This window comes from Labrus bergylta, chromosome 24 (assembly GCF_963930695.1).
Source record: "Labrus bergylta chromosome 24, fLabBer1.1, whole genome shotgun sequence".
Lineage (NCBI taxonomy): Eukaryota > Metazoa > Chordata > Actinopteri > Labriformes > Labridae > Labrus > Labrus bergylta.
This window is the reverse complement of record NC_089218.1, coordinates 9,275,495-9,301,447: the sequence shown is the minus strand read 5'-3', so window position 1 is coordinate 9,301,447 and position 25,953 is coordinate 9,275,495. Positions and strand designations below refer to the sequence as shown.

At 38.7% G+C, this 25,953-nt stretch overlaps 1 protein-coding gene, 2 long non-coding RNA genes and 1 pseudogene across 8 annotated transcripts in view; 2 read left to right on the top strand and 2 right to left on the bottom strand.

Annotated features, from left to right (window-relative positions):
• The first annotated feature begins 1,540 nt into the window (after positions 1-1,540).
• On the top strand, positions 1,541-8,324 carry LOC109984196 (signal transducer and activator of transcription 1-alpha/beta-like; annotated as a pseudogene).
• Positions 8,325-10,192: 1,868 nt separating this feature from the next.
• LOC114920313 (uncharacterized) lies at positions 10,193-15,360 on the bottom strand. Of its 3 annotated transcripts, none has more exons than XR_010665500.1 (4): positions 15,341-15,360; positions 12,520-12,595; positions 10,954-11,057; positions 10,193-10,810 (listed from the first exon to the last, which is right to left on the bottom strand). It is a non-coding gene; the product is annotated as an uncharacterized lncRNA (long non-coding RNA). The 3 variants fall into 3 exon arrangements; XR_003808635.2 differs by lacking the exon at positions 15,341-15,360 and adding an exon at positions 13,597-13,714; XR_010665501.1 differs by lacking the exon at positions 15,341-15,360 and adding an exon at positions 12,714-12,886.
• On the top strand, positions 13,693-15,664 carry LOC136178141 (uncharacterized). Its single transcript, XR_010665502.1, has 2 exons — positions 13,693-13,826; positions 15,142-15,664. It is a non-coding gene; the product is annotated as an uncharacterized lncRNA (long non-coding RNA).
• A 4,371-nt stretch (positions 15,665-20,035) lies between these two features.
• LOC109984199 (unc-80 homolog, NALCN channel complex subunit) overlaps positions 20,036-25,953 on the bottom strand; it is a 39,268-nt gene continuing 33,350 nt past the window's right edge. For all 4 annotated transcript variants that reach the window (XM_065951785.1, XM_065951786.1, XM_065951787.1 and 1 more), the window contains 6 exons: positions 25,467-25,523; positions 24,440-24,521; positions 23,632-23,737; positions 23,285-23,305; positions 22,826-23,040; positions 20,036-22,454 (listed from right to left, as the gene is read on the bottom strand). In XM_065951785.1, coding sequence (XP_065807857.1) covers positions 21,963-22,454; positions 22,826-23,040; positions 23,285-23,305; positions 23,632-23,737; positions 24,440-24,521; positions 25,467-25,523 — 973 coding nt within the window. In that variant the 3' untranslated portion in view covers positions 20,036-21,962. The remainder of the gene's footprint in view (positions 22,455-22,825; positions 23,041-23,284; positions 23,306-23,631; positions 23,738-24,439; positions 24,522-25,466; positions 25,524-25,953) is intronic.

Genomic DNA, 25,953 nt, shown 5'->3' with positions numbered 1-25,953 from the left:
CATAAATTAGATTGCTCAGGTAAGTTCAGGTGAGATTTGTGCTGCAGTGACTGTTGCTAGGGGCAGTGAGGAAAAGGAAACTTACCAGGACCCCTTCTGTATTCAACTTTGCAATCTTATAAATAAGGAATAATAATCATAAATAAAGTAAGTTTTGTGAGTTCATATGTTTCCTAAATTGTCTTGTTTTGCAGAAGAAGCATGTTTTGATTTAATTCAGTTTAATTTGTATGGCACATATACAATTGTAAACTCAATGTGTTTCACAGAAGATACAACAAAAACACAATGCATTATAAAAAAAAGAACAAATAGATTCAGAATCATAAATAAAATCCAAAACACATTTATAAAAGGACCCTGAACCATACATCACACACACACACACACACACACACACACCTCTATACCTGTTCCTATCAGAGCACACACACATGACCATGCACCAGCCATACTTAGGTACACACAAAGACAAATGAACAACCAGTTTTAAGCACTAGTTGAAGTTAAGCCATATTATTCTCTGCAGGTTCTCAAATACAAGGGTCAGTTAACATCTGTCTTTTGCATTATGTTTTTTTAAGTCATAATTCTTTCCATTTTTGCAGAGAACAACATTAATTTCACATTTTTAAAATCTAAAATACAAGAATCTTCTGGTGAGAAGGAAAGATATGTGATTTTACCGCATCCTCCCGGATAAAACCTCCACTTTAGTTTTCTCTGAGCAGCACAGAGTCAAGAAGGAGGAGGGACTGTTCCAGCTGGGTTGTTGAACTGAGAGAAAAATGAATCCAGCCTTTCACTGAGTTGAGTTGCTCGTTCTAATAAGATGTCTTTAACCCCAAGAGTTCATTCAACCTGACTCCTTTCCTTTCATTTTCAACCTGAAGGACGGGAAACAGATATGATTATCAAATTGTTGCATTATTTCTTTATTTTAAGATCCCAAAGTGATAAGCTAAAACTTAATGTATTGCTTTGGGAAGGCTGCAAGGTTGCAGAGACAAATACGGACTGGATTTCCAAAGCAAAATAGAGAAGGAAAACTTAATGCAACATCAGTTCTCTAATATTAATCATGTTGAGAAATATCTTGAATAGCAACAATAACATTACTACATAATCATAATTTCAGACATTGCGTAAACCTTAAATAGTTTCTTTATTTTAGAGTTCACACAGATTATTATTTTTCCTCTGAGTTCTACTTTTTATTCAACCTTTTAAAAAAAAGTAATGTACCTAAACGAACCTTTAATTCCGAGCTCTTAACACTGAATGAATCTGCTTTTGTTCACCAGAAGATGGCGCAGTGGAACCAGCTTCAGATGCTGGACTGCAAGTACCTGGAGCAGGTGGAGCAGCTTTACAATGACTCGTTCCCCATGGACATCAGGCAATACCTGAGCAAGTAGATCGAGAGCATCGACTGGTGAGAGGGTTTTTGTAAAGTAGAACAAAAGTTTTTACTTTTCAAGAATAGAGATCAGAGCCTCATTTGTCTTGTGCTCCGTGCCTCTTCAGGGACACAGTGGCGATGCAGGATTCCTTAGCCACAGTTCAGTTCCACGACCTCCTGGCTCAGCTCGACGACCAACATAGCCGCTTCGCCCTAGAAAACAACTTCCTGCTACAACACAACATCCGCGAGATTAAGAGGAACCTACAGGTCAGAACATTTATAATGCCCCCTGTCATGTAAAGATCACGTTTTGACAGAACTTATCCATCTCTCGACTGGGCGTTACCAGACACGTTCCTCAAGACGTTTACTGTTCAATGTTCCTCGAGTCAGATCGGAACTGGGAAAATCTGCTTTTTCTTATTCTGCACCGGACTCATGGAACAACATACAGCATCTTCTTGAGGGAAATGAACTCTTACCTTTTGGGCATTTTAGAAACCTGATTTTAAGCCTCCCAACCTCTGTTTGTAACTGTTTTACATAAGTGTGTTTTTTTATTGCAGTTTTGTACTCGCTTAATTATCTTAGTACAGTTTAGCCTTTTGTAGACTGATTTTAGCAGTCTTGTATTATCTGTCCCCTGTTTTTATTTTTGATTTAATGTCTGTTTTAAATGATTTCTGTAATTACTCGATGTCATTGTAAATGAGGGTTGCCCCTCAATGATCTTTCGAGTATAAATAAAGGTTGAATGAATATCAGTGAGTAAAATATTCAAAGCACATAAGTAAATGTTAACTGGATGCCGACCCTCCTGTCGGATTACCTGAGCTATGAGCTCTGGAGTCGCCACATTAACGATGTCAAACGGACCGAACCTGGAGCGCCAGATGGGCCCGAACAATCTCTTCTGTACATCCTAGAAAAACCAAGTCAGTGTGTAGAATGAAAAGTGTAAACTTAAGTAGAAGTAATAAAATCTCTACAATGTGTAAATGAATGAATTTACCAGAAACATGTGCCGGGAAGAGAAATACTTTTACACTTGTAAAAACACAGTTATTCTACCTGCCAAGTCTCCTGATACAAAACATATCAGGAAAAATCATTTCGAATTTTTTTAATCAATATTGCACTACATTAAAATCTATACTATTTCTAGTATAGCAGAGTGTGTCTGCTTCATCTATCAATGTGACACACTTTAGATTAGACGACAGACTTTCATACATAAATCCCCTGCAGAAAATAAAAAATATTTTGATTATAATTTAAAGTGTTTAAAGCTTTTATTTAGAAAACAAAGTGTAAATCTGCCTGATTCTCCATCTTTACACTGCTTGTTGTGTTTATACTGCCCCCAATGGACAAAATGTGGAACTACATTTGTGTTTTAAAAAACATTTTATTTTTTCCCACTCTTGAGAGCGTAGTTAGCTCATATATGTCTTGAAAAATGAAGCATTAGCTATTCTGTCGACAATCGAATGATTTATTTAATTTAAACTAAAATGGTCTTATTTTTAGACTACAAATCGTTGGTACACTGTCCCCATCGACCCCGAACGGAAGTGGGGAAATATTGGATGTTAAATGAAACCGCATAGTTTGGCTGCCATCTAGTGGACATGATTAGTAACTACAGTCAAACTATAGAGTTTATGAGTTTGTTTATGATTATTTCCTGATGTTTGTTGCTGTTTTTGTTGTTATAGGCCATGTCCCTGCCTGTTGTTGTCATCTCTAACGTCTGTCAGCTGCCCAGCGGCTGGGCCTCCATCCTCTAGTACAACATGCTGACCTCCGAGCCCAGGGTACACAACCAGGACTCTCATTGATGATTACAGATGTTTACTTATCACAAATATCAAACATACAGTTAGGTGATATCTTAATGATTTAAACAAGTTTCACAGCTGCCACCTTAAATTCATAAACAGACCATTAATACAGTCTAAATGTTGACGCGTGTATAGCTGTTTTACGGCTGGTCTTTTGAGTATATTTTGATGCCTGTGCTTTTTATATTAAGTAAGGTTTTGAATAAAGGTCTTCTATTCGTAACAGAGTGTCTTTAACTGAAGTTTTGCTAAAAGATCAGAGTTCTATAAACCAAATGGTTTGACTTTTTGTGTTTCCATCTCTTCTTCTTTCCTCTCCTCTCCCTCAGAATCTGAAGTTCTTCCTCAGCCCTCCGCAGGCCAAGTGGTCTCAGCTGTCCGAGCTCCTCAGCTGGCAGTTCTCCTCCGTCACCAAGCGAGGCCTGAACCAGGAGCAGCTCAACATGCTGGCTGACAAACTCCATCATGGGCTTCATCAGTAAGGAGAGGGAGAAGGCTCTGCTCAGTGATAAGTGTCCCGGGACCTTCCTGCTCAGGTTCAGTGAGAGCAGCAGAGAGGGAGCCATCACCTTTACCTGGATGGAATACGACCTCTGCAGTGAGTGAAGGACTGATGCTGTTCATGTGTTATGTAAAGGAAGAATGTGAGACTCTTTGATCCAGTAGATATCGCCCTTTAGCACCAGCATTAAACCAAAAACATACAATATGCTCAGATAGGTCGTGCTGTGCTACCCCAAAACCTTTCACTCAGTATCTGACATTTTCTGATATTTAAATTGAAGAACAGTTGTCTACTCCCTCTCTCTCTCTTTCACTCTGTGGAGCCGTACGAGAAGAAGGAGCTGTCAGCCGTCTCTCTGCTCGACATCATCTGTACCTACAAAGTGACGGCTGCAGAGAACATCCCAGAGAACCCTCTCTGCTCACACAGAGAGTAAGTCTCACATGTCCAGCTCCAGTGTTCTGGTTCCACAGTAACACCATATGATCTGTTTATAAAATATGATGCTGTCTTAAATTTCAAGTTTTAATGCTTCTTTTAAGAGTGTTTATTAAACTAACAATCTGCAGGTGCTGTAAAAACATTAGACCTTTTATACAAACGAGCTGATGAGAGGTTTTTTATTACCCGTAATTTCAGCAAAGTATCTTATTGCAAACTGCTCGTTTATTTAATGCTTATCGGGGACTAAATGCTGTTAAAGTTGAATCTGTGTTTATTTGACTTTTAGCTCAGGAGCCCATGGATGTGGAGAACAATCCAGAGAGGAGCGGCTACATGAAGACAGAGCTCATTTCTGTCTCTGAAGTGTGAGCAGAGAATGTCACTTTTTAAACACATGTCAAATATTTTATTGGTAATGCATTGAGCAGATTTAATTTGGATTTGCTTTCTGTTCAGACATCCGTCCAGACTGCAGGACAACATGTTGCCCATGTCTCCTGATGACTACAGAGACATTGATGCTGTAGTGAGTATTTTGATAAGCTGCTGAACCAGCTTCTGTGTGCACCTCTTTAAATACTGCTGTTGACAGTCTGCACAGGGTTTTTTTTTTTTTACAGGTGAAGATTTCTGTTAATTCATCACCTGTAAAGAAACAACACCTCAGATGAATGTAGACGAGTAAACTGCACGATATGTCCATCTGAGATGAACCAGTAGATGTGTAGAAATTTAAACCCAGCTTTACTCTGTCTGTGTTTATCTGTTATTTTGTCCTTATTGATCTTAAATGTAGTTGCTTTAAGTATTGTTGTGTCACAAACCAGTAACCAAAGCTTAAATTTGGAGATGTTTTTATGGGGTTTGGCCAGTAATGGGAGCTAAGTTTTGCTGTGTGTTTTTTCTTCCTCTTGCTCTGCTCAGACCAACAATCTGCTTGGATTTGAAGAGTTTGATGTTCAGGTAGAGGCAGCCTCAGTTTGTTGCTCTACACTGAATAGTGCATCAGCTTAAGAGTCATTTTCTTTATGTGTTGTTGCATGCATGACATCTAACATACAGAGAAAGAAATATGAATCAGAAAGTATAAAAATCTAAACATGTCCAGTTGCATGAATTTAACTGTTCTACATGCAAAGGCGTGGATTTAAGTCGTTTTCACATCTGCACTCCTGAAAATATCTAGATCATTACAGGAGGACTGCTCCAGAGATTCCGAGGTGAATATTCCAGATAATATTCTGCTGCGTTCTCACATCAGCTCACTCTGACTAACTGCTGAAAAGAATACTACAGTAGGGTTCTGGCAGGAGAAACTCTGGGTGAAGTCCAAACGAAAAGTTTGGACTTCACACATACAGCTCCTCCTGCAAATATCAGGAGTTTTCTGCAAGTGTGAAACCCCTTTAGTCTGTCTTCTAAAGGGGTCTGTCTAAGACAGACTAAGACAGAATAACCTGTCCTCTGATTGTAAGCAACACTCTGTTTTCTTTTTTTTCTTCTGAAGAAAGCAAATCAATTCTTTTCTTCTTTCTGAGTGCAGACTTGGAGTGAGACCAAAACTGTCAACTGAGAAGTTTCTTCATTTCATCCAAGTCTTCTTTCTGTACTCTCTTTCAGTGTCTTTGTTTCGTCAGTGGTTGAACTCTGATGATCATTTTATCTGCTCTTAGAGGTGTGGTAAAAACCCTCACTACGTTTAAGTTAGATACAGGTCAGTGCAGTAACCAGTCACCTTGTAGACACATTTGAGTGATTACATTCACTCTACTTGGAAGTCAAAGAATTTATATTTTTGCCCGATAATTACGAGGCAGAAAAGGCTTAAAAAGACGTGGATTCAAAACAAAACCTTATCTGCCAGCTGTGTTTTATTTAGTTATAGTAGTTTACAGCTTTTATTGTGTGTTTTCTTTGATTTTGAGGAAACTTGTTTATTGTAGTCTTTAATTATCTACCACTAATAAGAAAATAAGAAAAATATATTGCCTAATATGTCATGGGAACACGATCTGCTTTCTTCCTCAGTATTGAAACGCTCCAACGTACACAAGAATATGCAATCAATGAAGTTACACTTCAGATTCTTTGAGAGACTAACATGCATGTGTGATTAACAGACAATGGATTTTAATTAACATAAGCAGTAAACAGTTGCTTTTTTATAATTAAAAAAATATTTGATCTGTGATTAAGTCAAGTCACATTTATTTATAAAGAAATAAAACAAAGAAAGCAGTTTGAATTTGTATCTAGAACAAGAAAGGTGAAAAAAACAAAACTTCCAAATGCAGTAATTCACAGAGTGACCACAGGAGGGCGCAGTTTCACCTTTAAACTCCATCTTTACACATTAGTATCTCAAACTAACTTCGGAGCTTCAGTACAAAGTTTTCACTCATCCCGTGTCTTCATTTATCTGCTTCTTAGACACTTTGGAGAACGACAGGGAGAGGAAGAGAGAAACTGGAGGTAAACATCATTCAGCAGTGAATTTATCTGTGAGTAACAATTCAGTCAGTGTCCTAAAGACCGGAAAACAGGTTAGCTTCGTCCCCTGCTAACGAATGCAGTTAGTTACCATGGTGACCCGAGTTTGACTTTCTCATGTTGCTTGGTTACCAAGAGTTCAAAGTTTTTAAAAAAAAACATAAAAACAAGTAAATTACATTAATAAATATTTTTTATCAATAAAACATTTGATTTTTGACTTAGTCTTGTTTATGTGTCCTCTTATTTATAACTTTTTCATTTCTTCCATAGAAACTTTCTGCGACACTTCCTGTTGGAGCTTCCGGTAATCACGCCCAGGTGTGTTCAGGTGTTCTCAGGTGTGTAATCATTGTTTCGAGCAGGTAAGCGATGCGGACCGCGGGCAGCCTGGCTGTGGATGAAAGCGGTGGAAGAAGAAGGAGCCGGGGAAGGAGAGATGAAGTCTAGATACTCAGTGAGTCTTTAAAAGTTCAGTTTTGTGTGAAAAGCCACAAAAGAGAAACACGTGGGGCTGTATGCTAATGCTAACACGTGGGCTAATGCTCATGCTAAATGTTTGTCAAGAGGAAACATCGTCAAAGTAAGATGATGATAACATTTGTCAACATTATGAAGGTAACTTTTGAACTTGTTTTCTCCTGTTAAACTAATTGTTTAAACACCGGGTAAAAGTAAACTTTAAAAACAAAACTTAGAATTTAAACTAATATCAGATTGAAGAGTTTAAATAAAACAATAACCTCAATTTAAATTTATTGACTAATATGTAAACTAGTTAATCCGAGGTAAAATGATTTTCTAAACATTACTGTTCAGAGATTAAATGTTAATCTTGATAAAGTAATATGAATAAACTTCTTTATTTAATTTAAAAGTAAAAGCTCTTAATCCAGTTTTCTGTGTTTAATTCAAACTCAAAGAAACAAAAGTCTGATTAATTTATTTTAAACCTTTAATTTTAATTAGAGTCTTTGTTCTTGTGACAGTTAATGTATGGTAAAGATGTTTCTTAAGACCTTATACTTAATGTTTCTATATTATATTCTACATTTAAACTTTAAATTTAAGTTTGCTTCGGTCTCATCCAAAACCCTTAAAGTGAAGTTAAACACATAATTTACAGTGAATGATGAAACTCAGGTTTATTCCAGTCATCACAATGTTTTATTAACTTGATGAACTAAAATGTGTTTTTCTTCTCCAACAGGAACTCTGTCGACATCTTCCAGGAGGATCCCCCGTCGGTGACCGTCTTCCTGCTCAGGTAGGAGACTCAAAGCTTTCTTAATGTTGTTTTATTATGTTCCAGGTTTTAGGTCTTATAGATGTTTAGACTCAGTTATTTTAATCATTTCATCCTTTTTGGAGTGGAGGATCATCAGGTGTTTAATGAAATACTACATTTTTATAATCCTTATTTCGTTAAACACCTGATGTTCCTCCACTCCAAAAAGGATCAAATAACTGAGTCTAAACATTTATACGACCTAAACATAATAAAACAACATGAAGAAAGCTTTGAGCTCCTACCTAATGGGGACGCCTGTGACGCCTTATTGTATTGTGCTTATGTACAAAAGAGGTTGTCTGTTCCATATTTTATTTTAATAAAACTACTGCTGTGTCCATTCTGCATCTGTGAGGCTCTGGTTATCTGCCAGGTGTGTTTTATTTATTGTAGTGTTTAAACAAGTTTTACAGCATTGTGACTGAAGGAAACAACTCCTACAAAACATCTATTAGGAATTAAAGATGCTGACAACACGAACATGAAACAAATTAAGACTTTAAAATGTTATTGAAGCTTTCAAATGAAAGTTAAAGAAAACAGACTTTTAACTAAATCTATAGCTGAAAGATGAAAACAACAAACTATGACTGAAAGAAAACTAAAACAGCTAACAAGTTAACTTTAATCTAAAGAAAATCCTTCCAGATGCAGCACAGAGCGAGGAAACACCTGGAAAACAAGAAACAAAGACATCAGGGTTGAAAGTTCATTTCAGGTTGCATCTATGGGTAATTTACAGCTAGGATTGTAAAATGTGCCATTCTGATACATTACTAATTTTTAATCATTTAAGTCAAAAGAATCTCTACATCTACATCAGAGAGAGTGTTAAGATTCAAATTTAAAAGTTTATAGCATCATGTACATTCTGCCCTACGAATAAAATCAAGTATATGACTATATGTGACTCAAACGGTTAAAATAAACTCAAGAGCCAAGAAAAATACTCACCAAATGTTGAAGGAAGCAGGTGAGGCAGCGTGGTGTAGCATACATGTTAACAGCTCTTTGTCTTGTTTTGGTCAGGCTGCCCCTAAAAGTTACAACAAAAAAAAAAACACATCACAATTAGTTTAAACTAAACAAATGTTTCTTATTGTAAAGTGTTTGGAGACAAGTGAATAAAAATGGACTGATTCATGAAAGTTAACATTACGTTTTTTTGGAAAGTAACTACTGCGGTGTCCATTCTGCATCACATTGACTTCTGTGTCTGTGGAGGAGAGAGAGAGAGAGAGAGAGAGAGAGAGAGGTGTTACATCTGTGATCAGGTTCAGCTGTAGTGCATTAGTCCTTAATGTCGTTGGTTATCTGCCAGCTGTGTTTTATTTAGTTATAGTAGTTTACATGTTTATTGTTAGCCGATAAATCTGTCACCCAAAAGGAGAAGTCAATCAAATCCTTTTGAGGACCAAGACCTTGAACCTCGTCATACAGAGCACTGATAATAACTTTAATTATCTGTGGTTTTTAACATCCTCTCTCTCTAGAGCTGCTGGTTGAGTTTGTGAAGAACAACGACTTTGCACCTCATTTCTACATACTCACATGTGTCTTTGAATTGAATCATCAGCTGCAGGGAGCCGCACCTGGAGGGAGCCGACCTGACGTCACTCGACTCGTCCGGCTGCAGGTTACGTCATCACGCTGCCAGTGCAGGAAGCAAAGAGATGGTCCTCTACATCCTCCACAGGTGTGTGTACAGTCCTCCACGTGTTTGGTGCTCGTAGGTTGACAGTCAGACAAACTCCTCTTTTCATTTCTTCACCAGATTGAATAAGGAGTGAAAACTACAAGACACAAGAACATTTAGTTTAGTCATAACCAAAGTTCTACAATGAACAATAAACTAATACACAACAAAAGAAAGCTCAGTTGTTAACTTCAGTCCAGTGAAGAAACTTACATCTCTGTTGCTGCCTGCTGTGTGCAGCCTTGAAGATGAAAGAAGGAACCCTTAACTTCCTGCTTCCTTTATAGGCAGGGCTTGATGAGTCACTTCCTGTAGCAATCTCTGACAGGCCAACAGGGGGTGCCATTGCACCATGTGTAGCTCATTTAAAGAATCCTTAGTAGTTGTTGTTGTTTTTACCATTAATGAATGTATGTGGGTTCTTTTCAAAATAGGAATATGTCGTTTTTTTTTTCTTTCTGTACTTTAGTGTTTCAATAAATGGGAAACTTTCAATGACAGGCTTGTAAAACAAATAGTCAGTTCAATCAATCTTTATTTTGTAGAGCGCCAACTCAATCCAAATGTTATCTCAAGACACAAAAAGCAGAGAGAGAGTCTTGTCTGGGTTAAAGGCTGGGTTGGTCATTTTCTAAAAGTAGCATTCCCTCAGTGCTCCGTCTGCACCCACCCCAGAAGCAGACCTCAGCTCATTGCCTGCATTGTCAGGATCAAAAGACAATTTCAACCACAATCTTAAAAAGTGGATCTGGAGAAAATCACCAACCCGGCCTTTTAAGTAGTTTTTAGTCGCTACAGAAAAACTGCAGTAAGTACAGATTACATTTGTGCTTGAAAACATCTAACATTGAACTGAAACCATGAGGTTTTTAAAATGCTAAACACTTTATTTAAATGTTAAGAGTGTAGATGATGATGCTTTCAAACTGCCTGTGTCTGTATCTGTGCTCTGATCTCTGTTCAGTCTATATGTGATGATACATGTGCCATCATAAACACAAGACACCAAAAGAAGCAGCAGGGGGGCCACTGTTGATGTCTGTTCCTCGGGTGATGTTGTCAGATGCTGTAATCTGACTCTCTCTCTCTCTTCTGTTGACCAGGGGGGGAGACGGTCCTTCACCGAGCTGCGTCCCTGTCTCAAAGAACTATCTGTCATTATCTGGTCCAAGCAGGAGCCTCGCTCATCAAGACAGACCTACAGGTACAGTTCAGCTCGCACCCAAAACAGACGCTAACCTGCAGGTTTTAAAATGGATATCTGCGTCCAATTCTCACCATCAGTGCAGTCTGTGTGTGTTCGCCTCAAACCGGCATCTTCTCTCATTTTGTTCACATTTCCATGGAGGTTTGGAGCCTCACTGGCTGGACTCAGCAATGACCTCGATACAGAGAGAGGAGAGGCAGACAGTGACATTTCTACATAAATAGTTTCTTTCTTGGTGTTCACATATCATGTAAACAGTTCTCTAGTGACTTCACTGATGCTCCATATTTTACTTGAGCTCCTTTTAACTTTGAACCATATTATCCTCATATATGATTGACCATATGTATATATAATAAATACAATCTTATGTCATGGTGGGAACAATGAACCATTAATGAATTTAGGTTAGTATGTCGTTTAAGAAAAAAAGTTAGGAAGTAAATTATATTAAGTAGATTAAGTAAGTTTCATCCAACACACAAATCAAAGAAAACGGACAATACAACTTTAAACTAAATCTATAACTAAACAAAACTACAGCTGAAAGATAAAAACAACAAACATTAAAGACTAGACAACAGCTAAAAGGTCAATAAAACAACAGCTAAAAGGTAAATAAAACAACAGCTAACAAGTAACCAAGACAACAGCTAATAGGTCAATAAAACAACAGCTAAAAGGTCAATAAAACAACAGCTAAAAGGTAAATAAAACAACAGCTAAAAGGTAAATAAAACAACAGCTAAAAGGTAAATAAAACAACAACTAACAGGTAAATAAAACAACAGCTAAAAGGTAAATAAAACAACAGCTAACAAGTAACCAAGACAACAGCTAATAGGTCAATAAAACAACAGTTAAAAGGTAAATAAAACAACAACTAAAAGGTAAATAAAACAACAGCTAACAAGTCAACCAAAAAAGCTAACAGGTAAACCAAGACAACAATCTCTTCATCCAGCCTTCTGTATTTGATTTACTCAAAGAAACAGCAGTCTGATTCATTTCTTATTTAAGTGCAGTAACCAACAACTAACCACCAGAGGGCGCCCTCTCTATATAAAGTGATTTATAAACGATATAATGCATTTATTTTAAACCTTTAACTTTAATTAGAGTCTTACATCATTGTTTGCTAAATTATTTATATTAAAGCTGCATTTTTACCTCAGACCTTTTCCTAGTAGCTTTCATTTTACTTTTCAAACTTTTAATCAATTTAATTAGTTTATTGTCGTTTGGTTTTCTTAATGAAAATACCACAAACCATTTTATTGATTTAATTGAAATGATCAATTTGATTGAACTGCTTTTTTTGATTAGGATTAAAATATTTGATACGAGTCTTACAGCTCATTGAGATAGTTCAGATTAAACACATAAAAAGAAACATTTACAAGTTAAAAAAGTTGCTTTCATATGCTCATAAGTCTTCTTCACCTACCTTATGTGCTCCATTAACTTTCAAACATAATATTAAGTTCATTGATAATATCACAGACTTTTAGTTTAGGAGCATCTATGGCTCATTTACAGCTAGGATTGAACAATACATGAAAAGTAAATGGGCCATTCTGATACATTACTCATTTTAAATTAACTAACTGTTTTTTTCATCTGAAAATACTTCTTACCTTTGTGAAAGAAAAGTCAAATAATATTGTTGCCACGAGCGGATCAAATACGAGGAGGAGCAACCTGTACAAACAGCTGGATGACAAGAATAGACTAAAGTCAAAGACAAGACACAACATTAGAAGCACAGTTTGAAGACAACCTGCTTAAAGATTCTAAATACAAATACTTTCATTTTCTCAATTCTTATTACTTGATGTCCTTTTCTTGTAATAATTCACAGGATGATGAGATCAACCAACAGAGTCTGGTTGAGAAACTCAAGGAGCAGAAGATGGACACAAATCCGTTTGTACATCTCCACAAAACTCTGGAGGCACCACAAGCAGCTCAGCCGCCTCAGACACCAGATCCAAGACCAGCAGAGGATGATGGACGAGCTCATTCATTTACAATCATAAACTACTTCAATTAGAAGTGCCAGATTTTATCAAGCAGACATCAACATTAACTCTGGCCACATTATACATTTTATTTTCCTCCTTTTTGTTTGAACCAGGGCCTGTTACTGGAGCAGACTCATGACAGACAGCTGGAGAAAGATGCAACACTACAGAAGCTCATGTATGTACCAGCTAACACATCACATCTCCATTATTCATTAGTCTGTGTGTCCTCAATTCATCCACATTTTGTGTCCAGACTGCTGAATGATCAGAGGATCTGAAGAGCCTCCAGGACACGGTGTGAGTATTTCATCCCCCCATTTAAAGTGTCATGTCATTTAAAAACCCAACAGCTTTTGGTCCTCCTTGTCTGAACTCAGCTGAGGGTAGTGTTGTAGTCAAGAGCACACTAAGACCACACAGAGTCACAAATATGTGTGTGTGCAGGGGACGTTTTACTCACTTGGAGCGTAACACCAGGAAGGTTGTGGTCGTAACCGGGGAGTGAAGTTATTTGATGTTTTTACCTTCTAGTCCCAGACCGAGACCTTCAAAATGTGGACTCTGATTGGCCTGTTTTTGTTAACGATGCTGAGGTTACCAAAGCAACAGATCACAAAAGTTCAAATGGACTCAGGAGAAGATCGAGAAACATCCAACGCAAGCAGACGAAATCATTTGAATGATCACCTGTCTGTCCAGGTAGCTTTGTTTCTTTTCATCTGAACTCCTCGGTCTTCTTATATCTGTGAATCTGTAGCTCTGGATTTATCAACAGGAAGTGCTCTGGATTTATCAACAGGAAGTGCTCTGGATTTATCAACAGGAAGTGCTCTGGATTTATCAACAGGAAGTTATAAAGGAAACAGGAAGTTGAGGATTCTTTCTTTAATCTGCACACAGCAGGCAGCAACAGAAATGTGAGTTTCTGTCTTGAAGTTAAAGTTTAACATTAGCATGTAGCTTAACATTAGCATATAGCTTAACATTAGCCTTGTTATAATTTGTGACGTATTGCATCTGATGTAGCATACCACGTGGCTTAGCATTAGCATGTAGCTTAGCATTAGCATGTAGCTTAACATTAGCCTCGTTATAATTTGTGACGTATTGCATCTGATGTAGCATACCACGTGGCTTAGCATTAGCATGTAGCTTAGCATTAGCATGTAGCCGCCATATCTGTCTTCTCTGCAGCCTTCAGTATTATGAGTTTGGTAAGTCAGAGCGACACACACACACGATGAGTCATGACATGTCAAAGAAGACGATTGAAACAACTTGAACAACTTTGAAAAAACAGTTTTTATTTAAAGTCAAACATTTTTAACCTTCTCTACAGATAGATGAACCAGACCTTTTCATTTCTACTCACGAGTCATGCTGTGCTCCTCCATGAGGAACCTCTTTGTCTCTGTTAGTCTAAACTAAATGTCAACTTTGTCTTTGTTAGTCTAAACTAAATGTAAACTTTGTTAGTCTAAACTAAATGTAAACTTTGTCTTTGTTAGTCTAAACTAAATGTAAACTTTGTCTTTGTTAGTCTAAACTAAATGTAAACTTTGTTAGTTCAAACTAAATGTAAACTTTGTCTTTGTTAGTCTAAACTAAATGTAAACTTTGTCTTTGTTAGTCTAAACTAAATGTAAACTTTGTTAGTTCAAACTAAATGTAAACTTTGTCTGTGTTAGTTCAAACTAAATGTAAACTTGGTCAGTCTAAACTAAATGTAAACTTTGTTAGTTCAAACTAAATGTAAACTTTGTCTTTGTTAGTTCAAACTAAATGTAAACTTTGTCTTTGTTAGTTCAAACTAAATGTAAACTTTGTCTTTGTTAGTCTAAACTAAATGTAAACTTTGTTGGTCTAAACTAAATGTAAACTTTGTCTGTGTTGGTCTAAACTAAATGTAAACTTTGTCTGTGTTAGTCTAAACTAAATGTAAACTTTGTTGGTCTAAACTAAATGTAGACTTTGTTGGTCTAAACTAAATGTAAACTTTGTCTTTGTTAGTCTAAACTAAATGTAAACTTTGTCTTTGTTGGTCTAAACTAAATGTAAACTTTGTCTTTGTTGGTCTAAACTAAATGTAAACTTTGTCTTTGTTGGTCTAAACTAAATGTAAACTTTGTCTTTGTTGGTCTAAACTAAATGTAAACTTTGTCTTTGTTGGTCTAAACTAAATGTAAACTTTGTTGGTCTAAACTAAATGTAAACTTTGTCTTTGAATTGCAGGAGCTGCACCTGAAGGGAGCAAAGAGATGATCTCGTCTTTTCATTTCTTCACCAGATTGAAGGAGTGAAAACTACAAGACACAAGAAGTTTAGTCATTACCAAAGTTCTGTATAAATTCAAACAATAAACTAATACAAGTTGTTGCTAATGCTAAGCTACATGCTAATGCTAAACCTTAACTTCAGTACAGGAACTTACATTTCTGTTGCTGCTTGCTGTGTGCAGATTAGAGAAAGAACCCTGAACTTCCTGTTTCCTTTATAACTTCCTGTTCCCTGAATGATCCATGTAAACATTGTCTCTAGTGACTTCACTGATGCTCCATATTTTACTTGAGCTCCTTTTAACTTTGAACCATATTATCCTGATATATGATTGACCATATGTATATATAATAAATAAAATCTTATGTCATGGTGGGAACAATGAACCATTAATGAATTTAGGTTAGTACACTATATTTAGTTCATTAAGTCATCCAACACTTTTAAATAAAGGCTCTGACATGTTCACAAAACTTCAGACACAGTTGATTTTCTTTCTCATAAACCTGTACTTGTGTTACTCATGAAACATCAGGGGGAACTAGTGGTGCCAGGTACCAGTGCTGTGGAAGCTGGACTTGAACCAGCGTGCATGTATTCCTGATGCAAGGATGATTCCACTTGGCCACTGGTCCCTTCCTGTTTTGAGATGTGTTCCGGGCGTATTTATCATCGTCATTTCAGATTTTCACTTAAAAATTTGCCTGATAAGATCCAAATCCTCCATCACCAGACACAGTGGGATTTGAACCTAGGCTCGCCACATACAGAGCTTGGAAACCGCAATCTTATCCACTACACTACCGATACCTTCACACTATGAGATGTGTTCCGGGCGTATTTATCTTCATCATTTCAGATGTTAGACTTTAAAATTCACTGAGTCTTGGTAAGATTTGAACCCACAACCTCTGGACTCGAAGTCCTCCTTCTATCTCTTGAGCCACAGAGACAGATGCTTGATTATGTTTCTCAGATCTCTTGAGTCTTTCCATTGGACCAACACCTTTAAGATAATGGTGTGTTTCCTGTGGATCCATACTGGCAGGTGCTTCACAGTGTTTCTCCTCTGGAGTCTTTCATTTTGGACCAACACCTTTAAAATTCACTGAGTCCTGATAAGATTTGAACCCACAAGCTGCAGACTCCAAGTCCTCCATCTATCTCCTGAGCCACAGAAACAGATGAAGACCATGTTTCTCCTGCTGGATCTGTGTGTTGTTTTGTTCAAGTCTAAGCTTTGTTTCTTAATCTATGTTAAATAAATGATTTATATTTCTATATATTTTGTCTAGACAAGAATAAACAGCAGCTTTCAGCAGCAGCTCACGACTTGCTTATGCAGCGGTCTTGGACGTAACATCTCGTGTTACAACGATAAACATAGTAGTGTCTGTCATGGCGCTGTGGCGCCCTCTGTCTGCATTTGTTTGGCTTCCTGGCTTGGCAGACAGCAGGCGGAGTCAGGAAGGCCATTAGTCCACCTGGGTACACCTGAGTCCACCAGGACTCTGCTTATAAGTGGCTTCCAGTCTAACTTGTCTCCCCTCTCTTTCTCCCAGGCCTCCATCAACTGGTTTGATTTTGTTCCCACTTTACAACACTACACTCATCCATACATTGCATTCATGACTGATTTACATAATTATGATGATTTGATAATAAATTTACTTCCTTTTAAACCTTGTTTCATGTGTGATACCCTTCCTTTGTCACGTCCTGCAACAACTCTAAAATGAAGGATGACCTCATGTTTACTTAACCATCTTTTGCACTATTATCCTATTTAGCCTTGTACATATTAGTCTTTGCTTCTAAGTTTATTGTTGATATTTAATATTATACCTTTGTACAAAGAGAGCATAGTTTACTAAAGTAAAATTCCTTGAGTGTTGTGATGCACCTGGCCAGTAAAGCTGATTCTGAAGGATTTCTGTGGCTTTGATAATTGTTGGAAATAAACTCCTCAAAAAGTTTGGAAACATTATTTTGTCAATTATTTGGCCTCTTTAATAATACTAATTGGTGTTGTATTTTATATCGTTGGAAAGCCTGATCAGTCACCTTTACAACGAGGTATAACTTGTAAGCATCGTGCATTCATGGAACGTGCAACACAGCTAAACGTGTGAGTAGCACTCTAAAGAAATGTGCCAAAATGGACACAGCAGTAGTTTTATTACAATAAAATATTGAACAGACATGATGACCTCTGTGTTTTGTACATGTTACATCAGCACAATACAATAAGGTGTGACAGGTGAGGGGGTTACATCCAGCCAGTCCCCTTCCCCCCCACTATCCTCCAGCCCCCATTGGGTAGGAGCTCAAAGCTTTCTTAATGTTGTTTTATTATGTTCCAGGTTTTAGGTGGAGTTATGAGTTTTGTATGTTGAGCAGATTTAAGGAGTTATGACCTCCTTTAGACATGGACACACAGCGCTGGTATTACTTCCTGATCTAGGTAGCATCAGTGTCCTGTTAAAAGTTAAACTCTCTTTAACCCGTCAAAGGAGAAGTGATTCAAATCATTTTCAGGGAAAATAGTTAACTGTAACATTCAGGACACTGATGCTACCTTCAGGATTACGTTAGATCAGGAAGTAATACCAGCACTGGATGTCCATGTCTAAAGGAGGTCATAACTCCTTAAATCAGCTTTAACATAACATAACATAACATAACATAATGCTATGTAGCTGTCGACTAACGATACCTAATAGATTAAAAAATAATAATGTAGTTTTACATTAAACACCTGAAAATACCTGAGTCTAAACATCTATAAGACCTAAAACCTGGAACATAATAAAACAACATGAAGAAAGCTTTGAGTCTCCTACCTGAGCAGGAAGACGGCCACCAACGGGGGATCCTCCTGGAAGATGTCGACAGAGTTCCTGTTGGAGAAGAAAAACACATTTTAGTCCATCAAGTTAATAAAACTCAAAATGTTTGATTATAAAACATTGTGATGATTGGAATAAACCTGAGTTTCATCATTCACTGTAAATTATCTGTGTTTAACTTCACTTTAAGGGTTTTGGATGAGACCGAAGCAAACTTAAATGTAAAGTTTAAATGTAGAATATAATATAGAAACATTAAGTATAAGGTCTTAAGAAACATCTTAACAGATTTATCTTATAAGTTCTACAAGTTTGTTTAACTTTAACCTGATCGAGCTTTGGGGGGAAAGAAAATGCTCTATACATTTATATATATATAATATATATTCAGAGTTGTAATTGATCTGTGATATTATCAATAAACTTAATATAATGGAGCACATAAGGTAGGTGAAGAAGAGTTATGAGCATATGAAAGTTAATAAAATCAAGACAAGGAAGAAGAATTTTTAAACAACCTTTTTAACTTGTAAATGTTTCATTTTAATTTATGTGTTTAATCTGAACTCTCATTGAGCTGTAAGATGTACTCTTATATCAAAATATTTGAATCCTAATGAAATAAGCAGATTTAATCAAATTGATCATTTCAATTAAATCAATAAAAAGGTTTTGTGGTATTTTCATTATGAAAAACTAATTTAATTAACTAAAAGGTAAAAATTCAGCTTTAATATAAATAATTTAGCATACAATGATGTAATCTTAAATATCAAATTACTTTACTGACTTACAAAATTAACTGTCACAAGAACAAAAACTCTAATTAAAGTTAAAGGTTTAAAATAAATGCATTATATCGTTTATAAATCACTTTATATAGAGAGGGCGCCCTCTGGTGGTTAGTTGTTGGTTACTGCACTTAAATAATAAATGAATCAGACTGCTGTTTCTTTGAGTAAATTAAACACAGAAGGCTGGATGAAGAGCTTTTACTTTTTAAATGAAATAAATGAAGTTTATTCATATTACTTTATCAAGATGAACATTTAATCTCTGAGCTCTGTGAACAGTAATGTTTAGAAAATCATTTTACCTCGGAGCTACAGCACAGAGCGAGGAAACACCTGCACACACCTGTACAAAGAAACAAGAAGAAAACCCTGAATGTTGAGTTCAAACAACAACTTTCTCTTCACTTTTGTTTGAATCTCTCAGACACACGATGTTGTTATGGTTCAGTTAGCATTAGCATTAGCATACAAACGCGTTTTCTTCTTCTTCTTCGTCTTCAATTCTTCTTTTCGCAGCATTTTCATCCAAACTCGGCGTGTCACTCCCAGGTAAAGGTCGTATCGACGTAGAGAAGTCATTGTGAATTAGGAGACACAATAACAATAACAAAATTAAGTAAAACACCGAGAAGCCAGCCATACCCGACTCCGCCTACCGGCACTCATATTGATGGGGAAACAGCGCCATCTGGTGGAAAGGTTTGTTTTTACACGTCTTGGTCAATAGAGGACTCGTTAGTCTTGGAAAAAGATGCAGGTGACTATATTATGAAAAGGATGTGTGGACCTGAATGCATCACGTATTTCAATTACGTTCATAAATGTGACATAAAAGTGTGTTTTCACGCGTTTCTCTTTTATAATGTCGCTTTTAGTTACACTGATGTGAAGCCTGCAGCAGCTCAGTGCACATTCATGACAACTTCCTGCAACAATATATTTTATATTCATATTATAGTTTTCATTTTGCGTCACAATTTAAAGAAATTATAAGGTTGATTTTCTTTGTTTTCCGCCACACACGTGTGGAAAAATGGATGTCCTGCTCCTCAACTCCCCCATGTGGTCAAAACACAACACAACATGCACACACAAGTCTATTTCAAAGTACTTTTGATGCATTTAAATAAAATGCAACTGCCTTCTTCTTTCATTGTATTTCCTGTGAGTATTTTTTAGCACGCTTAAATCCACAAAACCCGGGCAAACGTTGTAAACAATATCCATTTATTTAGATATTTATTTAGAAATGCTCTGATAGACTGCAGTTTGATTCTGATTCACACAGAAGACATTAATTGACAGACAAGATACATTTAAAGGGAACTCAGATTCAACAGTTTAACGGCCCTCTGACTAAATAACATGTGTAAAGGCGGATGATGACATTTAAGCATGGCGTGTGTCTTAACGAATCTCAGATTAAAAAAAAAAAAATGTTAAAAACAGCGCTGACATAAAGCAGAGAGGAGAATCACTCACAGTGCAGTGGCGTGGAATATGGCACATATCTGATGTCGAGAAACGTCGTTATTGTTAATGGCAATATTTGCATTGTTTACATACAAAAATAAATAATGTTAAATATAACTGGATATCCACATCTACTTCCCAACACCTATATGATCTCTTTAAGAGTGGACGTTATGGAGGTATGAGGTTTTCAGCAGACATGTTAAATATATTTATATACAGACGTGTTGATGTTTCTCTGTTAAGGCATGAAATGAGCAACGAGGTCACAGCTATCTACTGCATCAAGAGAAGTTTAACACACACATCACACACACACACACACATCACAGGACATCTTCTGTTCAATATTGTTTGTGAAGAAGAAGAAGAAGAAGAAGAAGAAGAAGAAGTGAGACACAAATTAAAATACAGCCTTGACAGTCTTTGGTCACTAATCAAATATTCTGTTGAGTTGTACCACAAGTGTGATAAACTGCACACTCAACAAGTTAAAAGGTTGTTTCAGTCGTCGTTGAGACACATTCCAGCCGTTGAATGACATGACTTTGTGGAGTAAAAACACACTTTTAATGATCACCCACTGCATTAAACATGATTGAAGATGAACTTCTGTAAATGGAGATATTGATTAATGATTTTATACGTAAACACATTTAAAATCATCCGTTTAAAGGAGCGAGCGTTGAGCTGTATTCTACATCTCTCTCAAGTGAATCTGTGTATAAATCTACTTCTTCTTTCTTCGTCATTTGCCGCTTTGAAAGCTTCATTTGAATGTTTACGACGGAAAGCCCCTCTTAATATAAAAGCCAGACGTATAAAGAATTCAAACCCAGTTTCCTGTCCTATCAGGAGAAGAGTTAAACTTCTTCTTCCACAAACATTTACTTTGTCGACATTCAGAAATACTCACGATCACCTTCTTCGATATAAAAGTGATTTCTGTCTCTTGTTTAATATTTCACATAAAGTGTACATATTTATTTATAATACCAGACCATATCATCTCTACTTTAGGATGGCTCTTCATATAAGTGTTTCATAAGTAAATCTCTTTGAATATCTTCCCCTGAACACGTTTATCACGGTTATAAATCATTTCTTTTAGCATGATATATATATTTCAAAAATAAATCTCAGACTTGAACAGAACAACACAAATCCAGCATGATTGAACTTTTCTATCAGAGAGGAGAGGAGTATTCAGGTAGATGCTGCTGAAATATACATTCGACCCTCAGGATAGGTTACCATGACGACAGACTCAAAACACTAAAAGGATCTGACGAGCGACCTACAGAGAGAGGAAAGAGGGGTACTGTTGTGTGGATGGATTTGAGTGTTTGAACTAGACAGAGAAGCAAAGGTTTAGTCTGAGGGGAAAACAGAATTTGAATATAATTATAAAGAAACTAACTATGTGGGTTTAGACGCTTTATCAGAGGAAGTTCCCACTATTCTTCTGTCTGTTCATTCCCTTTCTTTTAATGTACTTTAGATTGTAAGTCCATCAAATCTAAATGTACATTTTCTGTTTTTGCTCTTAAATATTTAGAGATTTGTGCGGCACAGCCTCCCTGTTTTTCTGAAAATTTCAGTTTCTTTGAATGGGGTTTGGATTGGGCGACAGATAGAAAACATACACCTGTCGCCCTCCTCACACGTGGGATTCATCAAGGTCCAAGTCGACCGGGGAGAGGGGGAGCGGCAAGCGGCGGGGTGACCGTCGGGGTGAGGGAGGGGACAGCAGCGGCGTGAGGAGCGGGTTCTCCGTGCCTTCGTCGTCGCTGAGCTGCAGCAGGGCGTCGCTGCGAGGAAGCAGAGCCGTGGTGTCCTCGTCTCCGGGGCTTTCTCGGATCCTGGACGGGCCCGGTGGCGGTGGGGGCAGGAGAGGGGCGGGCGGGAGAGGAGGCGGAGGCGGAGGACCCGGGGCAGGCGCTGTGCCCAGCACAGGCAGCGGCGGCGGGAGGGGAGAGGAGGTGCGGGACAAGGGGAGACAAGGGGAGCAGGTTTTAGAGAGGGGGAGAGGGGAGCAGGTTCTGGAGGGGGGCGTTGGGGTGGAGGGGCGGGAGAAGGAGGGAGGAGGGGAGAGGCTGCTGCGGAGCCCCCACTGCTCCCTCTTCTCTTTGCTGCTGATGGCTGCAGGCACCTGGGAGACAAACACTTCAGGAGTTCAGCCTGTTGAACGCGATGGACATGATTGAAAATGTGGCCCCTATCATTGTGTACTTCAAGCTGTGAGGATACATAGAAACTTATTAAACATCTTTCCTCCCTCCTCAGATCAAAATCATGCATTAAAGAAAACGCTGGCATGCTGTTCAGTCAGTAAAGCTTGAGGAGGGCTGCTTTGATTTAAAGTGAATGAGTGACCAGGGAAGAAGGGCAGCACGACTAATGGACATTTTCCTGTCTTCATCCGTATCATTAGCTTTATGCGTCTAATCTTAAGTTTGAATCTTAAACTGCTTCAAACAACAGGTATCAACACAGTGGAATAAGGATTACACATGCTCCTACCTGTGTGTGAGCCGGGCTGTGCAGGTCTGCAGTGACGGTGGCAGACGACACAGAGGGCACCTCCAGCGTCGGCGACTTGGAGAGGGTCGGACTGGCCTTCCTGCCGTCAGCCGGCGGCTCCATGGTGTTGGGAGTCGGGGGCTTGCTGACCCCCGTGGGCGCCTGCTGGCCTTGGTTCTCGGTAAACGTCACCGACCTCTTTTGGTCTGCGTGCGCTGCGGGAAAACACACGGGCGTGCACGTGGTGAAATAAACAGAATTAGCCACAGATTAGCCACTTAGAACACCGAAGAGAGTGGAGGCAGGGGAGGGGAGGGGGGACAGGAGGGGGGGGGAGGCAGGGGACGGGAGGGAATGCAAGACAGACATGCAGAGCGCCCTATTGGGGTGTGGTTGCAGAGAGAAAGGGAGCGGGCCGTTGCGGGGTGGAGAGGAAGGGGTTGCGAGTACGTGTCTCACCTTCACAGTCCAATAAAGTTTCTTTATTTTGAAACAAAAAGGCATGAGACAGAACAGAGTGAGAAGAGTCAGTCTGGTGAACGGTGGATCAACAAACAACATTGGAACAAAGACAGAGGGGAGAGGGGAGGACGGCTCAGTTCAAGTCAGCACACTCACTTTCAACATTTCAACGTGAGGATTTGAACGCACACGTTGTGGGTTTGTTGTGTGTGTGTGCGTGATCTGAAGTGCAGCAGGGGGTAAGTCTGTCTGTTTTTCAATGAGTTCTTCATCCTTATTTGAAACATTTGACAACAATGAAACAGTCTGAGTAGTGACACAGGTGACGACTTGCGTGCTGTTACCCAGAGGTTTGTTCTTGGGCTGGATGCTCCTGCGGGTCGTGGAGAGCCTCGCTCCACTTCGACCGCGCGGTTCATTCTTTGGGATGGACAGCAGGGGGCGCCGCAGCTGCAGGACAGACGAAATTGAGCGACAGCGTACAAAGTCCTCATCAGTATTCATTTCTTTATCTTCACGTGTTGAACAAAAAATGATTTCTTGTCTTGTACCCAATGCACGTTGCACAAAAGAATAATTCATTTCCTGGTTCATTTATTCACACAGACTTTTTTTTTATGTTCCACATTCTGATATAGAAAGTCAAGTAAACACCTCGTATGTTGCTTCACAATGGCAGCCAGGTGGGATTTTGTGTTCCACTATTTGGTGTAAATTTGCGCTGAATTCAAAGTTAATGTGACATTTTTTCCCTTTACAGTTTAACTGTACATGGAGATGTTCTGAGATTCAACATGAACAGAGGAGAGGCAGCGATGATTTTTATCAGGGTTCGGGTTTAAATTGTCATGTTGAACCACAAAGGGGTTAAATAACACACTTAGTGCTTAACTTGTGATATAAAAAGAACTACAAAGTGCTTTTAAAACGACATATTTCTTAAATCATGAGAATTTTTTTTTTTTTAATTAACTACAAAGTGCTCAAAATGTGGTTAAACAATAATTCCAATTATTACATTATTGGATGTAAATCCCTTGTTTTCTGTCGTATTTTCTTGCACACTAGGCAACAATTCAATTCTTATTTTGACATGCACATGGATTCATCTGATTCTAAGATAAAGATTAAAGACAACGCTGAGGTCCAAACCTGTCTGAGTCCTCTCTTTCTTCCGAGCGGAGGCTGGATCAAGAGGTTCTGCTGGCCCGGTTCACTCTGCACACTCGCAACCCTGAAGGAACCAATCGACACAAACACACACACAAACACACACGCACACACACAGACAAAAGACACAACAACATTCAACATGAACGGATGTTCAGTATCTCCCACTGTGCTTCTCTGCTCACCACACCTTTTGAACAACAAGTCGCTGCTATTCTACCAAAAATCACTCACTACACGACACACACAGTTTGTTACAAGACAGCCAATCACAGAGCAGAAATAAACAGCGCCGCCATGATTTGTACACCGAGAACACAACAGGGGACAGTAGGGGCTGGAGCAGCAACACTGACAATAAGACAGCTCTTTATTTTCAATCCAAACGTGGAATCATTTCAATGAAAAAAAAGGAAAATTGAACAAAGTATTGAACTAGAGTGTCCTTGTTTTATGGTTGCCACCCCAGTTCCCCCTTGCCCCTACAGATTGGTATCCAGAGTAGGACGCCCAATTTGATCAGCAAGAAGCCTGATAGACACGTAAACAGTATGAAACACCATGGCAACCAATGGGAGAGAGAGGCTGACTTTGGTGGATGGCACATCAACCCTGAAGACCCACAGAGGAGGAACAGAGGCAGAGCTCCCTGGCCCTGGGATTGAGGGAGGAAGGGGCACTCTTTTTTTTTTTGTTTGAATGTGGGGAGAGGCCTGGTTAGGATAGCGCAGCAGATGAGCTGAGAAGATGAGGGTCAGTGTGGAGGAAAGGGGGATAGAAACAGGCAGACCGGACCCACACACATAAAGAGGAAGAGACAGAGGAGTGGGGCGGGGGAGAGGAGGAGTGAGGGGGGGGGGGGGGGGGGAGGTGTGGTGATTTGATCGGATGTGGATGAGTGATCAACGGCGAGGCGGCCAGTAGAGCAGACCGTCCCGAGGCGATGCCCCTCCCGGACAGATGCAAGAAACGCACCAATGGGACACAGAGAGAGAGAGGCCCACTGTACCTAGAGAGGTTACCCTCCTGCAGAAGGCCCTGGGACTCATCTAGCACATTGGGTTCACTGTAAAAAGGGGGGGGCGGAGGGGGGAGAAGGGGGGAGTTTAAAGATGTGTAGTCGAGGTCCATCATCGCCCCATGTCCCTGAGCCCCGAGAGCGGGGCGAGGGAGGTTTAACAGCTTCATTCTTACCAAGTTCTAGAGTCATAATGCCGCTCTGTACGGAAGCCCTTCGAGGACATTTTATTTGACTCCATTTTTCTTGTGACAAGGAGTACATTTCTGCTGTTTTCACAAAATCTAGACCTGTGTTTCTCGTTGCCTCGGGGTAATCACACTGGTTTACAGTCAAACCAGTATCGTTACCTCGAGATGACAAAGACAGTAGATCAGTAAAAACAACCTGAAATGACTCGTTCTCACAGGGGGGGAAATGAAGCTAAATAAACTGTATGGCAGCATGTCCCTTCAGGGCTTCTGTAGCTCTGAGACTG